The sequence below is a fragment of the Brassica napus genome, chromosome C3, assembly GCF_020379485.1.
Source record: "Brassica napus cultivar Da-Ae chromosome C3, Da-Ae, whole genome shotgun sequence".
Lineage (NCBI taxonomy): Eukaryota > Viridiplantae > Streptophyta > Magnoliopsida > Brassicales > Brassicaceae > Brassica > Brassica napus.
The window spans coordinates 35169579-35194773 of NC_063446.1; the positions used below are offsets into that span (position 1 = coordinate 35169579).

Here is a 25195-nt window from a genome sequence, read left to right on the forward strand (position 1 = left end):
CATATCATTATCGAGTATGTAACCTATACTGCCGTCCTCAATTATTTGTGATAAATATCTGTAGCTACAAGACAAGAAGAAAAGCTATGGCTGGTATGCTTCCCGGAGTTGAGTGCGCAAGGAGACGGCGCTTCCACGGCGGTGCTCCACCGATTGACTTATCCAACACGGCTTCAGTCGCGGTAGAACCAGGACGGGTCTGGACTCGGCGACCATCGTTCTCGCTCTACACTACCAATCATGACCAAGCCTATGTCTCCTTCTCGGTAATGAAACGTCTAAAATAAAATAAACAGTTCAAGCATTTTCTTGGGAAAGACTAACTTCTTTTCAAGTTTATAAAATATAGGAGGGAAATGTTAGGAACAAATCGTACGGTGATAATAACGATGAGAAGCTCGTCGTAGCAGCCAAAGAGGCTAAGGAGAGGATGGACTATTGAGAAGAAGAAGAAACATGGATTTCATCTGCAGAAACCCATCCACATAAATCCATCTGCAGAAACTCATCCATAGGAATTCATCCACAAAAACCCATCTGCAGAAATCCATTCACATGAACTTATCCAACACGACTTTGGAGGAAAAAAAACCATTTGAATTTTGAATTAAAAGAACTGTTGGAGACTTGTCACATCAGACTCAATTGTTAGATTATTTTTCTGTAAAATCTCTCTATATGTACTTAGCTGTAGACACAAGAGAAGTTTAAGGGAATAAAATTATCCTTCTTTATTCTCTCTCTCTTTACTTTCTGATTAAGCTCCTCTCTCTCTCTCTTGTTCTTCACTTTGTTCTTCAATTTCTTACATGGTATCAGAGCTTCCAAGCTCTTGAACACCAAATTGCTTCCGCAAATCTATTATATTCACCTTACTCTTTCACTTGTTTGGTTTACTTTATTCAGAATCTCTTTCACTTTCTTTTACCCAGTGGGTAACATAAACTGTTCTTGACAAAAAAAAAATCTCATAAACTAGAAGTGCTCACTCTGTTCTGTCCATCTTGCTTCATTTGTAGAGAACATATCTTGGTTGTCCTTGTTTCTCTCCTGTCTAGCCTCAGAAATTCAAATTTCTTCTCAGCGCTTCCTTTTATCCGCTGGACAATAGCAAACAAAGATGGAGCAGCACAAGCCAGTGATGATTCCAGTCACCCTGAAGGGTCCTAACTACATTACCTGGTCGAGATTGACCAGGACAACTCTTTGGGGAAGAGGTCTATGGGAGCACATCACCACCAGTGAAGCCCCAAGACAAATCACCCAAGGAGAAGATGGCAAGGAGGTTGTAGTGGTAGATGAATGCAAATGGGGTCAGGAGGATCTCATGGTGCTGTCTATCTTGCAAGGCTCACTTGATACTCCTATCATGGAGTCTTACTCACACTGTGAGACTGCAAAGAAGCTATAGGATACCTTACACAAGGTATATGGCAACACTTCAAACCTCACCAGAATTTTTGAGGTTAAAAGGGCAATCAGCAACTTGCAGCAAGAGGAGATGGACTTCACCAAGCACCTTGGGAAGTACAGCCAGCTGTGGTCTGAACTTGAGATGTTGAGGCCAAGTACCACTGATCCTAGTACACTAGAAGAGAGGCGTGAGCAAGACAAGGTCTTTGGATTGCTTCTCACACTCAACCCAAGCTTCAATGATGTACTTAAACACATATTGAGAGCTAAAGAGTTTCCAAGCTATGATGATGTGTGTTCTCAACTTCAGAAGGATCTAGGCTCAGATGGTCTCTTTGGTGGAAAATGGGAACTGTCTATGGCAAACAAAGATGAGAAGATGGAGAGTGCTTCAATCAACAAAGCACACTTCAAACCAAGAAGAGGAGGAGACAAGTCTGTGACTTGTGGGCACTGCAAGAATCTAGGCCACTCCAAAACCAATTGTTGGATCCTTCATCCTCACCTCAGACCTGCTTCAACCAACAGATACAACCAGGCTAGAGCACATGAAGCAAGAGCTCATGAGACCACAGTATCAGGCTCCATGTGCATAGGAGAAAATGGAAGAGCTATGATCTCAACCACCCACACTGGTGGATCCACATCTCATGCCATGTCTCAGCCATCTCCTGATGATGCCTTCATCCGCAAGTCAGACATTGAAGCTCTTATCAAGGCTATCAATGCAAACTCTGGTAACATCAGTGTCAATGCTTTAAATTCTATTCACAGTGCTTCACACACTACTAGACCTTTGATCATTGACTCAGGAGCTTCTCATCATATGATTAGGGATGCTAGACTGATTAGTGATGTTAAACCTGCTCTAGTGAGTGTAGTGATTGCTAATGGTGATAGAATTCCAATTGAATGAGTAGGAAACTTGAAACTGTTTGATAAGGAGTCTCAAGTTTTTTATATGCCTACTTTCACATCCAACTTATTATCTGTGAAAAGAGCAACTAATGATCTAAATTTTGTGTTATTTTCAGTCCTAATGATGTGTGCTTTCAGGATATTAAGACCAGTAAGATGTTGGGAAAGGGTGTGAGCAAGGGAGAGCTTTACTTGCTTGAAGACACCAAGCTTTCAGATTTATCTTGTGCTTTCAATTCTGCTTCTGTTTTAGCTAGTGATGTTTTATGGTATGCTAGATTAGGTCATCCTCATTCCCGTGCCTTAGGATTGATGTTACCTAATCTATCTTTAAAGAATGAAAGTTGTGAGGCTTGTATTCTTGGTAAACATCAGAGATATGTTTTCTCTAATTCTAAGACCATTTATGAAAATTGCTTTGATCTTGTGCACTCTGATGTTTGGACAGCACCTTGTGTGTCTAGGGAGAACCATAAATATTTTGTTACATAGATGAAAGATCAAAATATACATGGCTCACCTTGATTCAAACTAAATATAGAGTTTTAGAAGTTTTTATTAACTTCCAAAACTATGTATCTAACCATTTCAATTCCAAGATCAAAATTTTTAGGTCTGATAATGGTGGGGAATACACAAGCACTGCTTTCAAACATCACTTAGCAAAACATGGCATAATCCATCAAACAAGCTGCTCATACACACCACAACAGAATGGAGTTGCTGAAAAGAAGAATCACCATCTTATGGAGGTTGGAAGGAGCATGATGTTCCATATCAATGTTCCAAAGAGGTTCTGGGGAGATGCTGTGGTCTCAGCATGTTATTTGATCAACAGGATCCCCACCAAAGTCCTCCAAGATATCTCTCTCTTTCAGGTATTAAACAAAATAAAACCTCCAATTGATCACTTGCGTCTTTTTGGGTGTGTGTGCTATGTCTTGATACCAGGAGAACATAGAAACAAGCTTGAAGCCAAGAGTGTCAAAGGCATGTTCATAGGATATACTCATGCGCAGAAGGGGTACAAGTGCTACATACCCGAATCAAGAAGAGTTATGGTCTCAAGGGATGTTAAGTTTGTGGAATCAAAAGGGTACTATGATGAGAAGAGTTGGGAAAGCCTTCAGGGTTTCTCATAAGGACCTTCAGATAGGGCAAATAACTTGAGAATCATTCTGGAAAGCCTAGGCATCAGCCAGCCTCATACAAGTGCAGTACCGAGCACTTCATCTTTACCTCCAGTTGTGGATGAAGCTGCACCAATTGAAGAAGCATTCCATCCTGATCATGAGGGGGAAAATCAACCTAATTTGCAAGTTATCCACGAGGAAGCTATCCGCGACGAAGCTATCCACGAGGAAGCTATCCAAGAAGAAGTTGTTCATGATCAAAATGGAATGCAACAAGAAGTTCAACCATTAAGGAGGAGTACAAGGGTGAAGAAACCATCTCAGTGGATGGACACCAAAGTATACTTCAACAACAGTGCAGTGTCTCATCCTATCCAAGTAACATGTTCTTTTGCGAGTTATCCTTAAGAGCATGTAGTCTTCATCAGCAACCTGGATCAAGAGTATGTACCAAAGACTTATGAAGAAGCCATGGAGCATGAAGAGTGGAGAGAGTCAGTTGAGGATGAAGTTAGTGCCATGATCAAGAATGATACTTGGTATGAAACTGAGCTCTCCAAAGGAAAGAAAGCTGTTACAAGCAGTCTACTCTTCACCATCAAAAACCTTGCCAATGGGAAACCCGAAAGAAAGAAGACAAGGCTAGTTGCAAGAGGATACACCCAAGTCTATGGAGAAGACTATTTGGATACATTTGCACCAGTAACTAAACTCTACACAATAAGGATTCTACTCTCCTTAGCAGTGAACTTGGAATGAGATTTATGGCAAATGGATGTCAAAAAATGTTTTTCTTCAAGGAGAGCTGGAGGATGAGGCTTACATGAGGCCACCTCCGGGTATGGAAGACATGGTCAAGCCAGGGAATGTCCTAAGGTTGAAGAGAGCAATCTATGGATTAAAACAGTCACCAAGGGCTTGGTACCACAAACTGAGTACAACTCTCAATGGAAGAGGGGTTTGTAAAATCAGAAGCTGATCATACACTCTTCACACTCACAAGCAATCACGGAATTGTGGTGATTCTTATTTATGTAGATGATATTATCATCACAGGAAGTGACAAGGAAGGTATCATCTCAACCAAAGTTTTTCTTAAGTCTACTTTTGATATTAAAGATTTGGGTGAGCTAAAGTACTTTCTAGGGATAGAAATATGTCGCTCTAAAGAGGGGCTTTTCTTATATCAAAGGAAGTACACACTTGATCTTTTGAATGAGGCAGGAAAGCTTGGAGCGAGAGTAGCTAAAACACCACTTGAAGAAGGGTACAAAGTCTTGCATGAGGGGGAGTTTGAGGATAAACCATTTGGAGACTTCAAGCTCTATAGAAGAATGGTTGGGAAGCTGATCTATCTCACCATTACCAGACCAGATATGAACCAAGTTAGCCAACATATGCAAGCACCTAAGGTTCATCATTGGAATATGGTGGAAAAAGTTATGAGGTACCTAAGGGAGGCTCTGGGTCAAGGTGTTTGGATGGGATGCAACAAGAGCACAAAGATTGTGGGATATTGTGATGCAGATTAGGCTGGTGATAGAGTAGACATGAGGTCTACTACAGACTATTGCACCTTCATTGGAGGCATTACTTGGAAAAGCAAGAAGCAAAAGTTGGTATCATGTTCAAGTGCTGAGGCAGAATATAGAGCAATGAGGAAGCTTACTATTGAGCTCCTCTGGATCAGAAAGTTGCTAAGAGACTTGGGCATAGAGACTACAACACCAATCACAATGCACTGTGATAATCAGGCGGCCATCCATATTGCTTCAAACTCAGTGTTTCATGAGAGAGGACAAAGCACATTGAAGTGGACTGTCACAAAGTGAGACAAGCTGTGGAGCAGAAGATTATCTTACAGCAACACTAGAAGTGAAGACCAACTAGCTGATATCTTCACCAAATGAGCAAACACCAAAGTTTGTGAGTCCATCCATCCAAGGTTAGGACTCATAGACCTGTCTAGATCATGATCCCCTTTGCCATGAACCATCTACTCTTTTTCCTTACTGTGTTTTTGTCCCATTGGATTTTTCACACTAAGGTTTTAATGAGAGATGTGTTCATGGCTTCCAAGCTTGATCATACCTTATGCTCAAGCTTGAGGGGGAGTATTGAGAAGAAGAAGAAACATGGATTCCATCTGCAGAAACCCATCCACAGAAATCCATCTGCAGAAACCCATCCATAGGAATTCATCCACAGAAACCCATCTGCAGAAATCCATCCACATGAACTTATCCAACACGACTTTGGAGGCAAAAGAAACCATTTGAATTTTGAATTAAAAGAGCTGTTGGAGACTTGTCACATCAGACTCAATTGTTAGATTATTTTTATATAAAATCTCTCTATATGTACTTAGTTGTAGACACAAGAGAAGTTTAAGGTAATAAGATTCTCCTTCTTTACTCTCTCTCTCTACTTTATGATCAAACTTCTCTCTCTTGTTCTTCACACTGTTATTCAATTTTTTACATGGACGAGCTGCTGTGGAACCCGCGAAGAAGGTTCGGTTTGGTCAAACAAATGTATGATAGCAAATGAAGTACCAATTCACCTTAAAATGCGCCGAACCAGCTCAAGTCTTTTGCTTTTATTCCATGATAACGACGCATGATGATGTATTATTATTGATCTTTCAACATGAGCATATAATTGTGAGAATGGATTTTGTCGGACAATTATTTTGTCCCTTTAGTATTAACTATTAACCCACTTTCTATGCCAAGCGCATTTTAGCAAGTCTTCTATATTGATTGATAGGTTGCGTCTTTTAGTTTATAACTAGGTGAAGACTCGTGCCTAGCACGGGGTAAAACGAATCTAAAAAATAATATAATTATATAAAAGTACATGAAATATATTTTGTTACACGAAATCTAATGCGTTTTTGGTTGGTGACAACCGTAGCAATTGTTTTTGGTTAAAGTAAGTAATAGTTGAAGTACAAACTTATAAGTATATTATATAGTGTATACCAAGCAATCCGAAAATGAATGACATAGAAGATATAGTTTTTTAATGTAAGACAACTCTAGAATATGCCTAACATCAATATACAAAATCAATTTTGTTAACTTTCTCACACTCATTCGTAATAGATTGATGCATAAATATATTTGTGAAATAAATGTAAGATCTTCCAGATTTATGTCAGAGATTTGCTTTAAACACCATAAATATGGCTTTTAATAACTTGTATAATTCTAAAATAATGGTGATATGCATCTAACCTATATCGAGGTTCTATTCAAAAATACACAATTCAAACACGGATTTTATTTAAAATAAAGATTTCACAATATTTAGTTTCATGTTAATACATATGTTTTTGTATGTTATAAAACTAAAGAATAAGTTAAGTTAAACATGTATAAAATGATTTTACACCAATAAAAGAGTTTGATGCTATGGTGAACAACAAAAAAAAATGACAAAAAAAATTACCCCAACTATATGTATACGAATCCTACTGGGCGTCGAACAGCCAAATCAAGGTCATTGAGATTTTAGTGAAATGAGTAAACACAACATATAGGTTTTGAGAGATTTTCCTTTAGATTAGTTTGTTTGTGTGTTGTTGTTGATTTTTCGTAATCTAGAGCCGTCGTTATTTCAGTTAACCGGAATTTTTTCCGTTCTCGAATATGTGTACCCGAATCTCTTCTTTGGGGTTCATTAAATAAATCAAATATTATTTTAAAAAAAAAGAATGTTTTGGGAGAATTAAAGTTTTTGAAATAAGTAGCGGAGAATTATATTAACCTTTTTGTTTTATACAGAACATTGGTCTAGACTTCATTTCTTAAAAAACTTATGCCAAAACTAATTGGATGTAGCTCTAGAAAAAAAATATCTAAGATTCTTACGATGGGATGCCATAACCAAAAAAGCAAACCATGTTCCAATGCCAGAGAAAAAAACTGTTATGAGAAAATAATTTTAAATTACAGCCCTTAAGCCAATAAAACATGCTTTATTCTCTTCATTATTCATACTTACGCCTGCACATTTTAATACCAAATGCAATAGGATAGTCAGAGACAATGATCAACGAAAAATCACAGCTTAAGTAATGCTCTCAAAACTTTTACCCACATTTGAGGACTCCGGTTTATTAGTGCTCGTAACCGGCAAACTCTTACGAAACAACATACACAAACATGTTCATATTCATATCTGAGGACTGCATCTTTTACTCACATCTGAGGACTGCGCAGCTCTCAACTGCCTTTAATTCAATGCTGTAGGTTCTTTACTAATATGGTCATAGAAACAAAACAGTCTCTTTAAATGCTTAGCTCGAGCCTTGCTCGTCCCAGATCACCGTGGCATCAAATGCATTGATCTTTGCTTTGCAGATTTCTCCACATGTCTTGCTCTCTCTTATGAAACAACATACAACCTTTATCAAAAAAAAAAACAACATACACAGACATGTAAAAGATGTTCGTAAGCGCAGACTGGTTCTGATAGACTCGACGCAACGATTTCGGGTTTCGTTATCTAAACATTCACAATCAATTTCTATTAAAAATCTAAAGAATCTGGGATCTAATGCCTCTCGACTAACTTAGGTCATGATTGTGCAATAGAAATGGAACAGCTAGACGTAGCTCATCTCTTTTGCTTGATTCTAACTAAAACTTACATCAAAGTGACGCGAGGAAGATTGGAGAAGCAATCAACTCGAGACTGTGAGAAAGTGGTGCAGACGAAGAACAGAGTCATGGTTTATAGTTGAGCTTCGTAGCCCATTTACCCTCTTTTGAATTGAGAAAACTGGTTAGATTTATAATTTAAACAGACTATTGTCCTATTACACGAACCGGGTAATGCCGTATTCATTTCATATTATCATTTGGTTAAGTAGGTCCTAATGGCAATAATTGTAAATATCCTAGTAAATAAAAGTCTATTAGTTTAGTTAGCTGAAGAGGACTGTGAGAGTGCCACATCAGCCATAATGGTAAAAATGTTATTAGTTTACTAAATCAGGGTTTATTATTAAAAATGCTTCTTGATTAATAAGTAAGGGATGGAAACTTCCCGGAAACCACTAGGCAGCTTCTAAGATTGCCAAATCTGACGTTAACTCGTCTCGATTTTTGATTTGAATTTTCAAAGGCAAAATGGCAAAGACGGTGAATAAACCCAGTCAATGGAAAGGTAAATCTAGGTTGAGAATAGGGAGAGTGGAGCAAAGGTGGATCATACCCTAATGTGTAGCCTCTATCTTATAATTTCCCATTCACAAAATTTTACATATTAATTAGAAAAGATGGAGGAACCACAAGCAGTACAAATATATTTGTCTTTTTGTGAAAAAAGTGGAGGAACCACTTGATATGCAATACACGTGCTAAAAGGAGTGTTTCATACACTTTTTTGTCTGTAAAACTTGTTTTAATTTGAAGTTATTATTCTATCTCAATATTTTTATGATAAAACTTTTTATATCATATACAAGCATAATATTATATTTCTTTATCTTCTAATTTGTATTACATTTAAATACACCATTTAGTTTTAATATTTACACCATATTTATCATGTATTTTTTAATTTAATATTACAGTTTATTTATAGTTTTCAAATTATACATTTTCAAATTCTAAATTTTTTTAAAAAAATTCAAATTCTGTTTGAAGTAGAATATGTGTTATCTATTAAATATTAAGATTTATATTATTTATGTTGATATTATTATAGAAAACATTAAGTAGTTTTACTATGGTAATAGAATACTATTTTACTACAATTATAATTATTTTAAAATCATCCAAAATAAAATATATATTAAATTTAAAACTTTAAATAGTTATATATATTTTAAAACTATCTTAATTATATTTTGAATAATATTTTAATAATTAAATTTATAAAACAATTATTAGAATAACTAATTTGAATTATGAAAAATAATTATTAATATAAAATTGTATCTTTAAAATATTTTTTAATTATATTTTGAATAAAATTTTATATCTTTCATTTATAAAGTATTTTTAAAATATTATTTTTAATTATGAAAATAAATATTATAAAATTTTATATAGATTAATTTAAATTAGTATAGTATTTTGGACCACTTTCACCATTCAATTATATGTTTTGAACCGCTAGATCCACACTTGAACCGCTCGATCCGCTTGATCCACTCTTGTTCCCCTCAATCCGCTAGATCTGTTAAATCCGCAACGCTTGATCCGCTTTCTCCATTCGGTATGCATTGTACGTGCGCGGCATATATGGATCTAGCTATTTATTAAAAATACGGGAACATTTGGAAAGTACGCTGGTTTTTTTTGTTTTATATATATATATATAATATGGTATTATTATAAAATTTTATACATATAATACTAAAACTTAGACACATCATTGATATTAAACTTCATAGATTTATATATATATATATATATATATTATAATTAGGTCACATTATAAGTTGTACTTTTAGTTCACATACACAATATAATCTCCTTGAGACACATAAAAAATATAGGACAAAAATATATTGTTTTGATCTTGAGAACAACCGAAAAAAAATTTTGGTTTTCACTTTCAATCCTCTATTCTTCGTAATCAAACAAGTATATTGACTTGATTTTGTAGTGGAGTTGCAGATGCGTCAGAAGTCACAACTTGATATTTATATATTTGAAAGTGAAGACAAAAACATGAAAATGGTTAAAATCTGAGATAGAAAAGCTAAAGATAGACAAAAAGTAAAATTTTACCTTACTAAAGAGGTTATGAATCATGAATTAGACATGATCTTCTTCAAAAACATCAGGTTCAAACTCCATGTCCACAATATCTCTATTTTTTGTTCAAATTTGTCATCATATAGATCTATTGCTCTTGGAACTTTGGTGGCAAGCACAAAACCAATGTCATTGTCCATCTATTCCGCATGCTCCACAAACCCATCTCCATCTCCAGCAATGTTTTCATTACCATCATCGAATTAAAATATATATATAGCATTATGTTTTTTAAATATTCTATTTTGACCATACACATAAAAGTAATAACAAATAAAATACAAAATAATATTCATGTATTGCTTTATACATATATTCATTTTCTAATAATCAAATACAAATATAATAATATAATTTATATATATATATATATAGTTTATAACAAAAAAAGTAATGTGTGTATGTAAAATATTTATTTCTGTATTTAAAAGTGATATAAAAATTTAAATATATGAAAATGTTAAAAATAATAACCATTAAACATTTTAAATAATATCAATATATATAAAGTGAAAACAAACATCTGCGTATACACGAAGGTCAAGCTCTAGTACATAGTTAAAAGGAAACTAATCTTTCAAATACTAGTATATTTTTGAAAATTAAATAAATAATAATTAAATAAAGTAATTCTTTGGTCAAATAGAATAAAATCTTTGAAAATGAAAAAAAATCTGTTATTATTAAGTAGATCTATGGTCAGTGAAAAATTAAATTTGTGATAGACTAGTCAAATCTAAATATGTTAAAAGTTGTTGAATTTTTTTTTAATTCATATGACATAATTAATAGTTCAATAGGTCAGACCACCGCCCCGTCAATATTCCATATTTATATATTATTATCATAATTACAGTCAATTTTCCAAAAATATAATAATAATAATAATTATTATTATTAATTGTATTATAATGGTCACCTCATCATCCTATAAATCTCTCCTTAGTGTTACCCAAAATTTAGAGTCTTTCAATATTCAATAAACAAGTAACTAAATCTAGAAATACATATGTCTAACGCAAAATTTTCAGTTGTTTTCCCCATCATCTTCCTTATAATGTTTGCTTTAGGTATGTGTTTATCTTTTCCTCAAAAAGTGTATTCAGTCACAATTTTAGTCTAGTATCAGTCTTGTTTGTTGGAACATGCCTTGAATAAACCGGGGCCTCGTGGTCTGGTGGTAAAGGAACTTCGGCTGAGGTGTCCGCCATTACGACTTTGAGCCCCGGCCACAGCGGATTTAACATCCCTTCCGTTGGGGCGCTGGACCCCCTACGGAGGGATAGTTGGGAATGTGGCTGCCCAGATACCAGAGTTATCAAAAAAAAAAAAAAAAAAAAAAAAACATGCCTTGAATATTGTGATGTTAGTTTTTTTTTATATGCATAATCCCTAAAAAAAAAGATATACATAATCTTTTATAGTTTAGTCATGGCAATATTCAAAGATTCATTTTCGTTTTTGAAAAAGAACAATATTCAAAGATGCTTGCCTTATTCAACTTAGTTTTTTAGGTTTTGGCATTATTCATTGGTATATATATATTGTATTTTTACTGTGTTGATACCTCCTAAATCTTAGTTTTTCATTATTTAAACATAAAATGTTGTTTTATTTATTGTAGTGGAGGATAATATGGGATGTCAGGCGAGTCTTGGTGATTGCCGTATATGCGGAATAAAATGCAGTTATTACGGAAGACATGCAGAGGCTCACTGTATCGGTGGTATTTGTGTTTGCGACTTTCCTTGTAAACCTCCACCAAAACTATAAAATCAAAATTATTTAAAATTAAAAAGATGAAATAATACTTTGAATATCATAATCATAATTGCTGCAGTCTTTCATAGTATTTTAAATAATAATTCCGTGAACCTTTGATATCAATAAAATTTATAGAACACAAAATTAGTTGCAGTTAGATTTTTTAAATTAAAATTTGAGCGAAACATAAATAGAATTTGAAGTTTGATGCAAATTGATGAAATCAAATTAAAACGATTAAAATTTGTAGTCCAGCGACTAGAGTTGGACATTTAAAAAATCTTTGAGAGTTTATTTTAGATTATTTATACACCAACTAGAGATAACCAAATATACATCCCCTTTTTATTATTTGAGGAGCATTATTATAAACTAACCTTAGCCTCATGTGTTATTAACCAAATTGTCATTGTTTAGGTGTCAACACTATAATCTTTCTCACAACCTCTAATTAAAAACCTTTTTTTAACTAGAATAATTTTATGTACTGTCACTACTCATTCTAAAATAGCTTTAACATAATATACTATATGTTTCCTATGTATATAGCCGATTACTCATTAATGCCATACATTATCGAACTATAAGGGAATTGAAATGTCGATTATAATGACCATATTTATTTTAAAGCTAACTCATTAACCTACATATTTGCATATTAAGATTATATCGAACATGTAAAAAATTTCTACATATGCCTCACATATATAAACTCATTAAATAATATAGTTGATTTCAAATTGTAGAACGTGTTAAAGGAAGCCATGGTTCTGACGTAGTCAAATCATGAAAATCCTTAATAAATTTGGGCCATAGCCAGATCAAAAAAGATGGTTCTCTGTTATGATAGTTCTTAGTCGGATTAGGTAAAAATATATTGCATGTTCTACTCTTAGAAATTGTCTCATCAGTTCATCTCAAGCATAAAGATTATGCAAGACATGACATATTAGTATATTAGAACGGTTTTGTAATGTGTCATTCCCACATTGACTTTAAAATAAAAGTGATAATAACAATGACATTTACATTTAATTTAATGTTGTTTTGTTTTATACTTTTGATATGTTTTTTATAATACGATAATAACTCATAAATCATCACTAATATAACAATAAATAGTATAATAGTAGATAGAAGTATAATAATATATCAAAACATTTCGAAATATTTGTTTTTATTACTTCAAATTTTTATGCAGTTTTTTTTAAGTTGTAACTTTCACATTACCATTAATTTATTTTTATATCTACATTCTTAGAAATATTATTTCGCTTTAGGTTATGATAATTATATACCTAACAAAATTTTCTCTTAGTTTTATAGAATTTGATTGAATATATTTTAATCAAAATAAATGGATAAAATATTTCCAAAATTTTTAATATAATTTTTATTTTTTATTTTATCAAATTTTTTACATATAATTAATTTAAATTTTAAAATTAAAATATTGTTAGAAAAGATAAAATCTAAAATTAACAAAATTTTATTTTTAAATATGATTTAAATTTTAAAACTTTTACTTCTGCACATTGTGCATTAGAACACCTAATAGTTCTCTTATAAAACTCCAAACAGAATATTCAATATAGTATTAGCGCAGACGATTCTAGGGATCAAAATTAAGCTTCCGCTTTACTAGTTAATAGAATTTGATAATGTTCATCGACGTTGGTGTTGGTGACACTGAAGAAGATGGTGATGATGAAGACAATGTGCAGTCGTCCACGTGAAAATGCAGAAAGTGCAGAAAATGGTTTTTCTTAACAATAATAGATCATTATATAAATTATACATTTTTAGAGTAGAAATAATTCAAATTTTATGATATACATCCTGAAAATAGTACACCGATTTTCTAAATATTTTTTAAAATTATTTGTTTATTAAGAAAAACAATATTGAATAATCATATTAACAAATAATCCTGCTTTATATATTTAATTTTTTAAAATTTAAAATTATTTATTTTAGATAATTTTATTATTCACTTAAGGTTATTTGAAAAGAAAATAACACAATGTATAAGGAAAAAATGTCAGATTTTTTACCTCTTTTGCCAAATTTTCCCAAAAAAAATATGGAATGAAAACACAAAGAGATTGTCTGAAACTATGAACATCGTCTGAAAAGATATTTCTTTATCTCTTGTCTGGTGGGGTGGAGGCGGGATTTAGAGACCTCCAAGATTTTAATACAACATTATTGGTTAAACAGTTTTGGCGTTTGATAGACAAACCAGAATGTTTGTTCTCAAAAGTTTTTAAAGGAAGATATTTTTGGAATACAGACCCTCTAGAAAATCACAGATCCTATTCATCTTCTTATGGATGGAGAAGTATATGTTCAGCTAGATCTCTGGTTAAAAATGGACTAATCAAAAGAATGGGAACCGGGCAGTCTATCTCTGTATGGACAGACCCATGGATCCCCGCTCTTCGCCCGAGGTCAGCATTACCAAAAAAATCACACTCAATTTTTAAACCCCTCTTTAAGAGTGGAACATCTCATTAATCCGGTTGATTGTTCATCGAATGTGGATTTGCTTAATTTTTATATCCACCCTGACGATGTGAAGATCATCATAGGATTGGCGGTCAGTCAAAGCCATAAGGCAGATACGGTTGGATGGAGTTTTACGGAGTCGGGTAAATATATGGTAAAATGAGGGTTTAAGGTTGAATCATTATTCCAGACAGTGGTCAAAAGGTGACCATATACGGACCAAATGTAAAATCCCTTTTGGCCTTTTTTTGGAAATTGAAGTGTTCTCCGAAACTACGACACTTTGTGTGGCAAATTTTATTTGGTACACTACCAGTTTTCAAGAACCTTAAGACTCGGGGGATTGATTGTGATTTACGGTGTAGCATGTGTGGGGCAGATGAAGAGTCCACTAATCATGTACTTTTTGAGTGTCCAACAGCACTACAATCATGGGCACTATCCAAGATCCCCTCATCTCCGGCAATTTTTCCTAATTCGCCCTCAGTTTTTACCAATATGGATTATCTATTTTGGAGGGTGAAAAGGGAGGATGAGTTTGAATACTTCCCTTGGATATTATGGTATATTTGGAAGACAAGAAATGATAAGATATACTCTAACAGGAATGATAACCCACAGGAGATACTTCGCCAAGCCGATGTGGAAAGTACGGTATGGAAAGAGGCTCAATTAGCGCATGGGGCCAGTGCAAATACCCTTGGTGGGAAAGTACAGCAGGCGTCTGATTGTCTTTCTTTGGAAAACATTAGAATTTGTTACATTGATGGTGCTTGAAAAGAAGAAGATGTATTTACGGGACAAGGTTGGTTCTGCCGACAAAATGGTTCAACATATGTTATAATGGGAGCGATGAATCTTCGTAGAAGTTTTTCACCTCTGCATGCTGAGTGTGAAGCACTAATATGGGTAATGAAGTGCATGAAGACCCTTCAATATTCTGACGTACTGTTTGCGACGGATTGTTCTCATTGGTGAAGATGGTGTCGACCCCTGAAGAATAGCCAGCTTTCTCTACACACATGGAAGAATTTATTCGCAGTAAGACTTTCTTTCCTGACTTTTGAATCAGACATATACCAAGAGCACAAAACACTTTGTCGGACAAGCTTGCACGAGGTGTGAGGAGTTCTCCTTCAGCTATGCTTTATGTCAATTCTACCCCACCGGTTTGGTTTACTGAATCGGGTGGTTTCATTACTTAATTCTTCATTGTTGTAAGAAACAAAAAAAAATTCGTTATTTATAGAATCTTTTTTTTTAACATGAATTCTTGCAACTTTAAACCGACATCTCCAAATGTTCTGCCATAATACGAGAAGCACAAACTTAATACCTCAAGTAAAAGGTCTAAAGCAAATGAAATTTGTTACAGCATAGCATATACTATTTCAATTCCCAACATTGAGCAGAGTTCTGGAGACTTTGGAGCGCTATACATGTGAACACGCCACTCAAGAACCTGTGAGCTCTACCAGTAATCGCTACAAGAACATTTACCATCACTGAAGTTATGGAAACGTTTTTTGTCTCTCACAAATCACAATCAACGTTCTACCAATGATTTTGGACATGATCTTGATAAAGTTGACAGTCATTACACACGCGGAGATTCTTGATGATTGTGAGGGACTTCCGAGGCTGGGTAAGGCGGCCCTGGCCCAAAGCAAAGGAAGCACGGGCTTCCGGCCGACTCTGAATAACTAAAATACCGGCCACATTTTTTATAAAAGTCTATGTTGTTCTAGTGGTTTACGTGGCTGCCGTCTCACATTTCTAGCGTGGGTTCGAATCACCCCTTCCCCAAACCGGCCAAATTTTTTTGTTTTGGCTTGTAGCCTTAAAATTTATAGGACCGGCTCGTGCATATGATACCATAAGCAATCGCTAACCTCTCACTGTGGTAGAGTAATGCCTGTTCTTTAGCCTCCTCGTCAATGTCATGCAGAACACATCTCGTGTCTGGAACATAAACCGACCCCTTCTTTGCAGCCATCTCCTTAGCTTCATCCTTGTAAGAAGTCAGATTCTAAAACTCGAGAATCCTACTCCTACTAGCAAGCATACTTGTCTCCCTGTATGATTTTGGTGGAGGGGCAGCCGGGCAGGAATCTTGTTTTTTTTTTTTCTTACTATAATCTTGTTGGTGCCTTCGAAGGGGTCAAGTTCAACCATTAACTCCTCTGCGTAATCCTCCAAATCCATATCTCCATGAATCTTCCCATAGTTCCTCATAGCTTCCCAGATATCAGCTTTGGCTTCAAAAGGAAGGTCGCGGATGTACTGCTCAGCCTCAACAAGAACATCTAAAACATTCTCCAAGAACATCTAAAACACCCAAGTAATGTTCTGTCCTGGGGCTAATCCCAAACTCATTTTTATTGAATCAAAATGCAAAAACGTTTCCTTTATGTATGTCTATGTATGTCTATAGTTAATGTTTACTGATTGTTTATTTTAAATGTTTCTTATCCCGTAATCCTTTTATACATAAATGTTGATAAATTTCTAATTTTTGTTTGTTTTAGTTAAAATTCATTAAACTGGTAAAATTAACTAGTTAATTAAGGGGAAACTAGTTTTTGACCTACACGCCCATGCGGATGTATATTTTGCATAATTTTATGCTTTTGTTAGTTGTAAAAAACATTCTTGTTAATGTTTCATAGTTTATTTAGTTCTGATATAGGTGTATCTTGTTCATTTTGGTAGCGTCCGTTTTTAAACTATGAGTTGCTTTTTTCACTTGTAAATTAAACAATTAAGTGTAAAATATAAGAGTTTTTTTTAGATTGTGTGTGTTTTATTAAATTAAACGTGATTTGCACGATTAGAAAACAAAAAAAAGGATATTCTTGTAGGTGATTGATATAGTAATTATTATGAAGAGTTGCTAAAATATATGTATATTTTTTTTGGTTCCATAAGTGATTTTAAACGTGATTTGCAAGATTAGAAAGCAAAAAAAAAAAAAAATCTTGAAGTTGATTGATATCGTAATTGTTATGAAGAGTTGCTAAAATATAGGAATGCTTTGTTTTTTGGTTCCATAACTGATTTAAACATGATTTGCAAGATTAGAAAGCAAAAAAAGAATATTCTTGTAGTTGATTGATATTGTAATTGCTATGAAGAGTTGCTAAAATATAGGAATAGTTTTTGGAAGGCAATTTCTTTTTGGAAATTAGTAAATAATTAGTTTTAATTTTGAACTAAGTAATTTATATTGTGAACAATTGTATTGTTTGATGTTGAATTTTTTGATATATAGTAATCATGATATAAATTATCGAAAGTAATTAATATACTGGTTAACTGGTTTGTATGGAAGAACATACTGGTTTGATATTTTCTTAATCAATGACATTGTATTGAACTAATACACTGGTTTTGATTTTCCAGACAAATGAAACCGGAGGTATATCATCTTAATTGAATGCGATGTAGACGAAGAGGAATGAAGGTAGTCTGACGACTGTATTCTATCAATACTATAGAACGAAATGTAGCGAACCAGCAATTCTATTTTGATGGTTTTGTAAAGATTTAGTTATGTAATGGTTTGTAATTGTATGGTTTAGTAATTAGACGAAACGTTGTGTTTTATTAATTGTACTAGGTGATAATCCGCGCCCTGCGCGGAATTATGAATTAAAAGAGATTATAACTTTAAAACTACACTTCTTAATTTATCGATGTAATTTAAATATATTTGAATAACTGTGAAAGTAAGCAAAGATTTATATAAATTTATTATGAGTTTAAAATAAAACAAAACATAAGCAATATAATTATTGTCTTCATAATGTAAATTATGAATATAAAATAAGAAAAACATAGACAATAAAACAATAAAATACTAAAAAAACAAATTATAAAAAAGAAATTAAATTCATAATTTTGAGAAGGAGACGGTGGTGTGGACTTTGTTTTGAGAAAGAGACGGTCTAGTATTTATATATGCAATGCCCTGGTCTAGGGTATGTTTGCATAACTAATCGTCCTCATAATTTTTGAAATTCAAATTAATATTAAATTTTGAGAACTTACCTTATTGCTTGCTCGTCGAATCACATGGAATATTAAAGGAAACAAAGAGTTAATATGGTCAATTAAATTAAATTTTAAATCAATCAATTTTGATCAAAAATACATATTTTTATATCTTTTATTTTAGGAAAGCTTATATATATATTGCTACCACTTAAAAAATATGAAATAGGACGGTATTGAGCCTATATGGCAATTCTGCGAATTTGATTCCTAGATTGGAGTTCTATTACCAGAATGAATTATATTCAAAGACGTATATTGTGGCTAATATTAATGGCATGATTATGCTGTTATGATAGTAATTATTGTGATGAGTGATTGTCAAAGTAAATATATGCATATGGCTGGCGGATGTTTTGCAGTTTCCTGTTCGGACAATATTTATATTAATGAGTTATTGTCAACCAATATTTATGCCAATTACTGGCATCTTTTTTTAATATATATTTATTAATATATTCATACGTTAGATCTCGTTTTGATATACATGTAATTGTATCATGCGTGAGTATATCTTATGTGATTATATGATATAATATGTAGTAACCGGTTTTGATATAGCGTAATAAAAAGTATTCACGAAAGTAACATTAAAATAAATGTTCTTTACGTATTCTCAGAAAACGTTCTTGTTCGAACCTGTTTTAAATAACATCTTCGTTTAGATCGCTAATTACCAATTCGTATGATTAAAACATTATGTTAAGCTACAATTAATGAATAATGACAATTAATCGAATATACATGTAATAACTTTTTTGGGTGAAAATGCTAAGAATATAATATGGACCGTTATTTTGTCGAAAAGTTTTTTCATGTTTTATAAATTTCTTTGTTCTAATATGAAAGTTGGTTATTGGCATCTATATTCATTTTGAATAAAAAATTGGACCAATACATATGTCCAGAAAAGAGTAATGTTACTGAAACAAATTAATGAAAAAACTTCAGTTCTCATAAACCGGAGAAATAAATGATAACAACTTTATATGTGATACGTATAATATATATGATACGAATGTAGACAAAGCTAAGGTAACTACAGGGACTATACGAATGTTTAGTTAAATTATAATGTTTTGATCCATGACATGCTGTGTAATTACTCTAGTTAACAAAAGGTTTTTAAATAGAATAGGTGAGAGAGCTTGTGGAGTTGCCACGTAGAAAATGACACATTTGTAATAAACACATGAACTAAAGTTTATTTATTTAAAATGTTTCCCAAATAATAAAAAAGGGATAACACGATATGTAGGAAACCGAGGAACTAAATGCCTTTAGTAATTGTTTTGTCTCAGTTTAATTTAAAACTCAACTATCTGGTTCGGTTTAATTTAAAAACAAAACTATGTGTTTAATACCAATGGTGGCATGAGGATAGGCGTGGGCATATTAATCAAAACCCGAATCTGAACCCGAACCGAAAACCGAACCGAAGGTAAAAAAAAAAAACGAATGGGTTTAGGATTCAACCAGTTCGGATACCCATACCCGATTGGTTATATCCGATACCCGAACCAATTACCCGAAGTACCCGAATATATATATATATATTGCTAAGCTTACATATTCCATTCCCATTCATCTTTCCATCTTCTCCTTCTTCAACGTATATGTTCAGTACGTACTTAAACTCATTTTATGACCGATTACATGTATGAATCACTATACTTTGCGATTTTGATTTATGTTTGATTACAAGTAGGATTTGCGGTTTGTTTTCTCTTTGCTCTTTACACATGCATGAGCTCAAACATTCATGATTATCAGGTTTGATTTTTGTTTGATTTTGAAGTCTCTTTGATTTTGATTTATGAATAAATGGATTTTTTACCATTTTCTATTCAAGATAATACAAATATAAATTACACAAAGAGAAAGAATACAGACTCGTGTTCCTCAACGTAATAACAAATCAGAAAGATCATAAATCTTATATTAAGTTGTTCAATCTTCTAACTTCAACAGTATTGTTTCTGGTCTCAAAAAGTCAAATCAATGATACATAGAATTTTTTTTTATTTGTTACAGAGTTCGGTTATACCCGAAATAACCCGAACCCGAACCTTAAAAATCTGAACCCGATCCGAAGTATTTAGATAACCCGAACGGGTTTTGTACCTCTCCATCCGAAAACCCGAAAACCCGAAACACCCGACCCGAACTCGAACGGGTACCCGAACGCCCAGGCCTACATGAGGAGGTAATTATTGTGAAAAAGTTAGAGTTTAGTACAAAATGTACTTCCCTTTTAATAGTTTAGGGCTTTGATTGGTGACATGCTTTACGCTTGATTTAGTTTGAGTTAGGGGTTTTAATCAGAAATGTTACCAATCATGATTTTGTTGTGAACGTTTGAGTTTGTGTGTTGATTTAGAATGTGGTAAGGCTGAGTTACACTTTGAGTTATTTCCTTTGTAAAATCAACAAATCAAATGTTAAACCAACATCAAAGAAAATTATATGAATTAGAGCTTGAGTTAACTTGAGTCAGGAATTTTTTTTTTTAGTTGTTCACGTTTTTATTTCTAAAGAAATTTATTAACTTTTAAAACATGGCGATTGTCCAACAATTACTTTGGTTAATTAATAAATATTATCAACAATAGTACACAACTATTTATTTGCTAGCCAAAATACTTTATAAACTTTCTTACTTCCATTTAAATTAATTAAACAAAATTCTGTTATAATTTAAATTGGTAATCATGTTTGCTATGTTAAAATTTACATACATATATTCATATGTTTATATGAGATTTATTGTTAATTATATATATATATATAGATATATGCTTATATATATTTAAAAAAATATTTTTATATGTTTAAATATTTTATAATTTATTTTTCTTATTAAATTAGTGAAAATTATTTTTATTTTTGTATTTTTATTTATTTTTTTAAATAATAATAATAATAATAGAAACAGTAAAATGGTTATAATTATTTTTCAAAATTTTACTTTTTCTACATATTAAAAAAATAAATTAAATATTTTATTATTAATTTATTTATTTTAAAATAATTTAGTGTTCTATTTCATTAAAAAATATTTTATTATTTTATTAATCATACTGCAACTTATACATCAAAAAAGTTATCAGTCATCGATTTTAATAAAACGGTAACTCTTATTTTTACTGCAAATTTACCACATAATTATACAGTTTTTACCTCATAATTTTTACTACAAATTACATTGACTTATAATACATACTGCAACTCAACCTTAATACAACATGTCACCAATCAGAGCCTAGATTTCATGTTTACCACTTTCATGATACCATTATTCATTTTTACCACCACTTAAAAGACATTTTCAAAAATGCATTCTTCGTTAAGTGGCAACATACTCTTATACAATTGTTTTCTATATATATAACAAATAACTATTTAAACAAATAAAAAATAAAAAAATATAATTTTTTTTTATGTTTTTGAATTATACTTTTTCGAATTCGAACTATTTTTTAAATTTTTTTATAATATTTTAAGTATTTATTTATATATTTATTAGAATCCTAAATTTTACCTTCCAAAAACCCTACCCCACACCTCAACTATAAACCCTAACTCTAGATTAGTTAACCCTAAGGGTATAAATGTCTTTTACAATTCATTAAAAGTGAGAGTAAAAGTGGTTAGTGTAAACACGAAAATAGTACTATGAATGTGGTATTTGTGGCAATTTCCCGTTAATTAACCTAATGAACTAATAAAATTTTAAAAATTTAACCATCAACAAAAAAATTGATTAATATATATTTCGTTTTTATTTTAAATGCACATTTACATTAATTTTACAAAATATATATATGATATATAAGCTAGTGTAAAAATTTAAAATGTAATTATATTAGTTTAGTTTTATTAATATTTATAAAAATTTCTTTTTATTGTGAAATATGAGTTATTAATTTATTTAAATTGGTTTACCAAAAATAAATATTTATACAGAAATTTTACTTTTTGATGTATAAAAGTTATTAGACCGGAATATTATATTGTATATTTATGCAAAGCTCAATTTCAATATATATATATATATAACATTATGTTCTAACAAATTTCAAGGTGTTCCTCGCTTTGCTTTCATCACTTGGCTTGCAGTTAAGGACAGGCTCGCCACAGGTCATCGTTCCCGACGGTGGAGTCAACCGCAACATTGCCTTTATTGTGGTGAACCGGACGAGACTAGAGACCATCTGTTCTTTGCGTGTCCTTATACTTTCACTCTTTGGCTGAAGATGGTAGGGAATTTGTTTGGGACTGATTCGGATCCAGACTGGGACATTACATTGTCCACAATGCTGTCCAGATCATAAGATCATACGACCGCCTGACTTTCATACTCCTTCGATTGGTCCTGCAAGTCACCATTTACTTCATCTGGCGTGAACGCAATGAGAGGAAGCACAGTACCAGCAATAAGACAGTCGACCAGCTTGCAAAGTTGATCGATAAGACTGTTAGGAATCGCATCTCTTCTACAAAGTACACTCTCAATCCAAGACTGCAAGGTCTAATTGTCAGGTGGTTTGCAGCTCATGACAATGCAATTTAGAGCTCTAGTTTTCTTTTTCAAAGTTAGTTATATGAACTACCCATAGTTATATTCTTTTAGTGATGATCAATAAATTTAAAATTTCATCAAAAAAAAAAACTTCAAATCTAACATATTAAAAGTATGTTATATGTTTTTTAAATAGTCTATTTTGATCATACACATAAAAATAATAACAAAAATACAAAATAATGTTCATGTCTTCTTTTATACATTTATCCATTTTTATAATAATCAAATAAATATACAATAGATTTATATAATTTTTAATAATAAATTAAATTACTGTATGTAAGATATTTATCTTGTCTTTAAAGGTCATATAAAAATTTGAATATATGAAAAATATTAAAAAAATATTAACCATTAAATATTTTAAATAATATCAATATATATATAAGTTAAAACATACATTAGCAGCACATATCAAGCTCTAGTACATAGTTAAAAGAAAATAAATCTGCTAAGCAGTAGTACTCTGTGAAAATGAAATAAATAATAATTAAATTAAGTAATTCTTTGGTCAAATAGAATAAAACTTTTAAAAGGTAAAAATAATCTGTTATTGTTAAGTAGATCTATGGTCAACGAGAAATTAAATTGGTGATAAACTAGTCAAATGTAAATATGTTAAAATATAAAATAATTGTTGAAAAAGAATCTTTTTTACTCATATGACATAATTAATATTCCATATTTATATATTATTATCGTAATTACAGTCAATTTTCTAAAAATATAGTAATAATTATTATTATGTATTATAATGGTCCCCTCATCATCCTATAAATCTCTCTTTACTGTCTCCCAAAACTTACAGTCTTTCAATATTCAATAAAAGCATCTTAATCTGGAATACAAATAGATAAATATGGCTCAAGCAAAATTTTCAGTTGTTCTCCCCATCGTCTTCCTTGTTATGTTTGCTTTAGGTATGCGTTTCTATTAATTTTTCTTCAAAAAGTGTATTCAACGTCAGAATATTTAATTTACTATCAGTCTTGTTTGTTGGAACATACCTTGAATATTGTAAATTTGTAGTTCACTATGATGTTAGTTTTTTTATATACATAATCTCTTAAAAAAAAGATATACATAATCCTTTATAGTTTTCTCATGGGAAATTAGCATGTATAACCATCAAAAAAAAATTCAACAAATAACCATATGAACTCCATGGTTAGAATATACAATACACGTTTATATAATATTACTATATCTACCCTTAAACAATTTCAGCCTTTGATTCTTTTTTTTTCTTTTTTTTTCTTTTCTTTTTTCCTCTCATTTTATTTGATCTATATTTTATTTTTCAATACAACTTAACCAATAATAATATCATAATAAATCATACATTTTTTTTAACATATACTGTATTTTAAATTTTCTCAAATGGATATAAATTTCTTTCAAAACATATAAATTGTTATTTAGACGAATATATCTTTCTATTCTATATTATATGTATATGATAGCACATATTTACAATCTCTCTCTCTTTTTCTCTCATTTTTTCTTCCTCTCTCCCTCTCTCCCTCACTCCCTCTCTTTTTCTCTTCCCTTATGAACAACTGAGACAATATTATATAGTATTTCATTCTATTTAGAAAACATAGAATAAAAATGTAACATTACAACTCTCTCTACATTTTTTTTTGTTCTCTTTTTACTAAATTTTTTTCTTTCACTCTCTTTCATCTATTTCTTTCTTTCTTATGTTTACCCCTATCTCTCTCTTTATCCCTAGCTCCCTCTCTTTATCCAATATCTTTAATTTCATCTTCAAATGAAATAATATACGATTGTATAGTATTCTATTTAGAAAACATAGAATAGAAATGTAACATTTCAACTCTCTCTCTTTCTCTCTCTCTCTCTCTCCCTCTCTCCCTCTCTCCCTCTCTCCCCGTCCTTTTTTTATTTCTTTTGCTTGAGTTAACTTGAGCAGTTGGTAACTAGAGATTATACTATGTTTTAGTATTTGCGTTTCGTGAGTTGAAAATTTTCATTTTGTTTGGGTTGACTAGTGCAGTTAATAAGAAAATAAATTAAGTTAG

At 31.9% G+C, this 25195-nt stretch overlaps 1 protein-coding gene and 2 long non-coding RNA genes across 4 annotated transcripts; 2 read left to right on the forward strand and 1 right to left on the reverse strand.

Moving 5' to 3' along the window:
* Positions 1–33: 33 nt before the first annotated feature.
* Positions 34–734, forward strand: LOC111204018. The gene is made up of 2 exons (XM_022698215.2): positions 34–266; positions 350–734. Exons 1-2 carry the CDS (start codon positions 87–89, stop codon positions 440–442), a joined length of 273 nt encoding a protein of 90 aa, XP_022553936.1. The 5' UTR covers positions 34–86; the 3' UTR covers positions 443–734.
* Positions 735–7391: 6657 nt separating this feature from the next.
* LOC106409314 lies at positions 7392–9060 on the reverse strand. 2 transcript variants are annotated; one of them, XR_002656438.2, is made up of 3 exons: positions 8122–8317; positions 7569–7875; positions 7392–7474 (listed from the first exon to the last, which is right to left on the reverse strand). It is a non-coding gene; the product is annotated as an uncharacterized LOC106409314 (long non-coding RNA). The 2 variants fall into 2 exon arrangements; XR_002656437.2 differs by having other exon boundaries at positions 7392–7875; positions 8122–9060.
* A 1726-nt stretch (positions 9061–10786) lies between these two features.
* Positions 10787–12148, forward strand: LOC111204174. The gene is made up of 2 exons (XR_002656587.2): positions 10787–11310; positions 11865–12148. It is a non-coding gene; the product is annotated as an uncharacterized LOC111204174 (long non-coding RNA).
* Positions 12149–25195: the final 13047 nt, after the last annotated feature.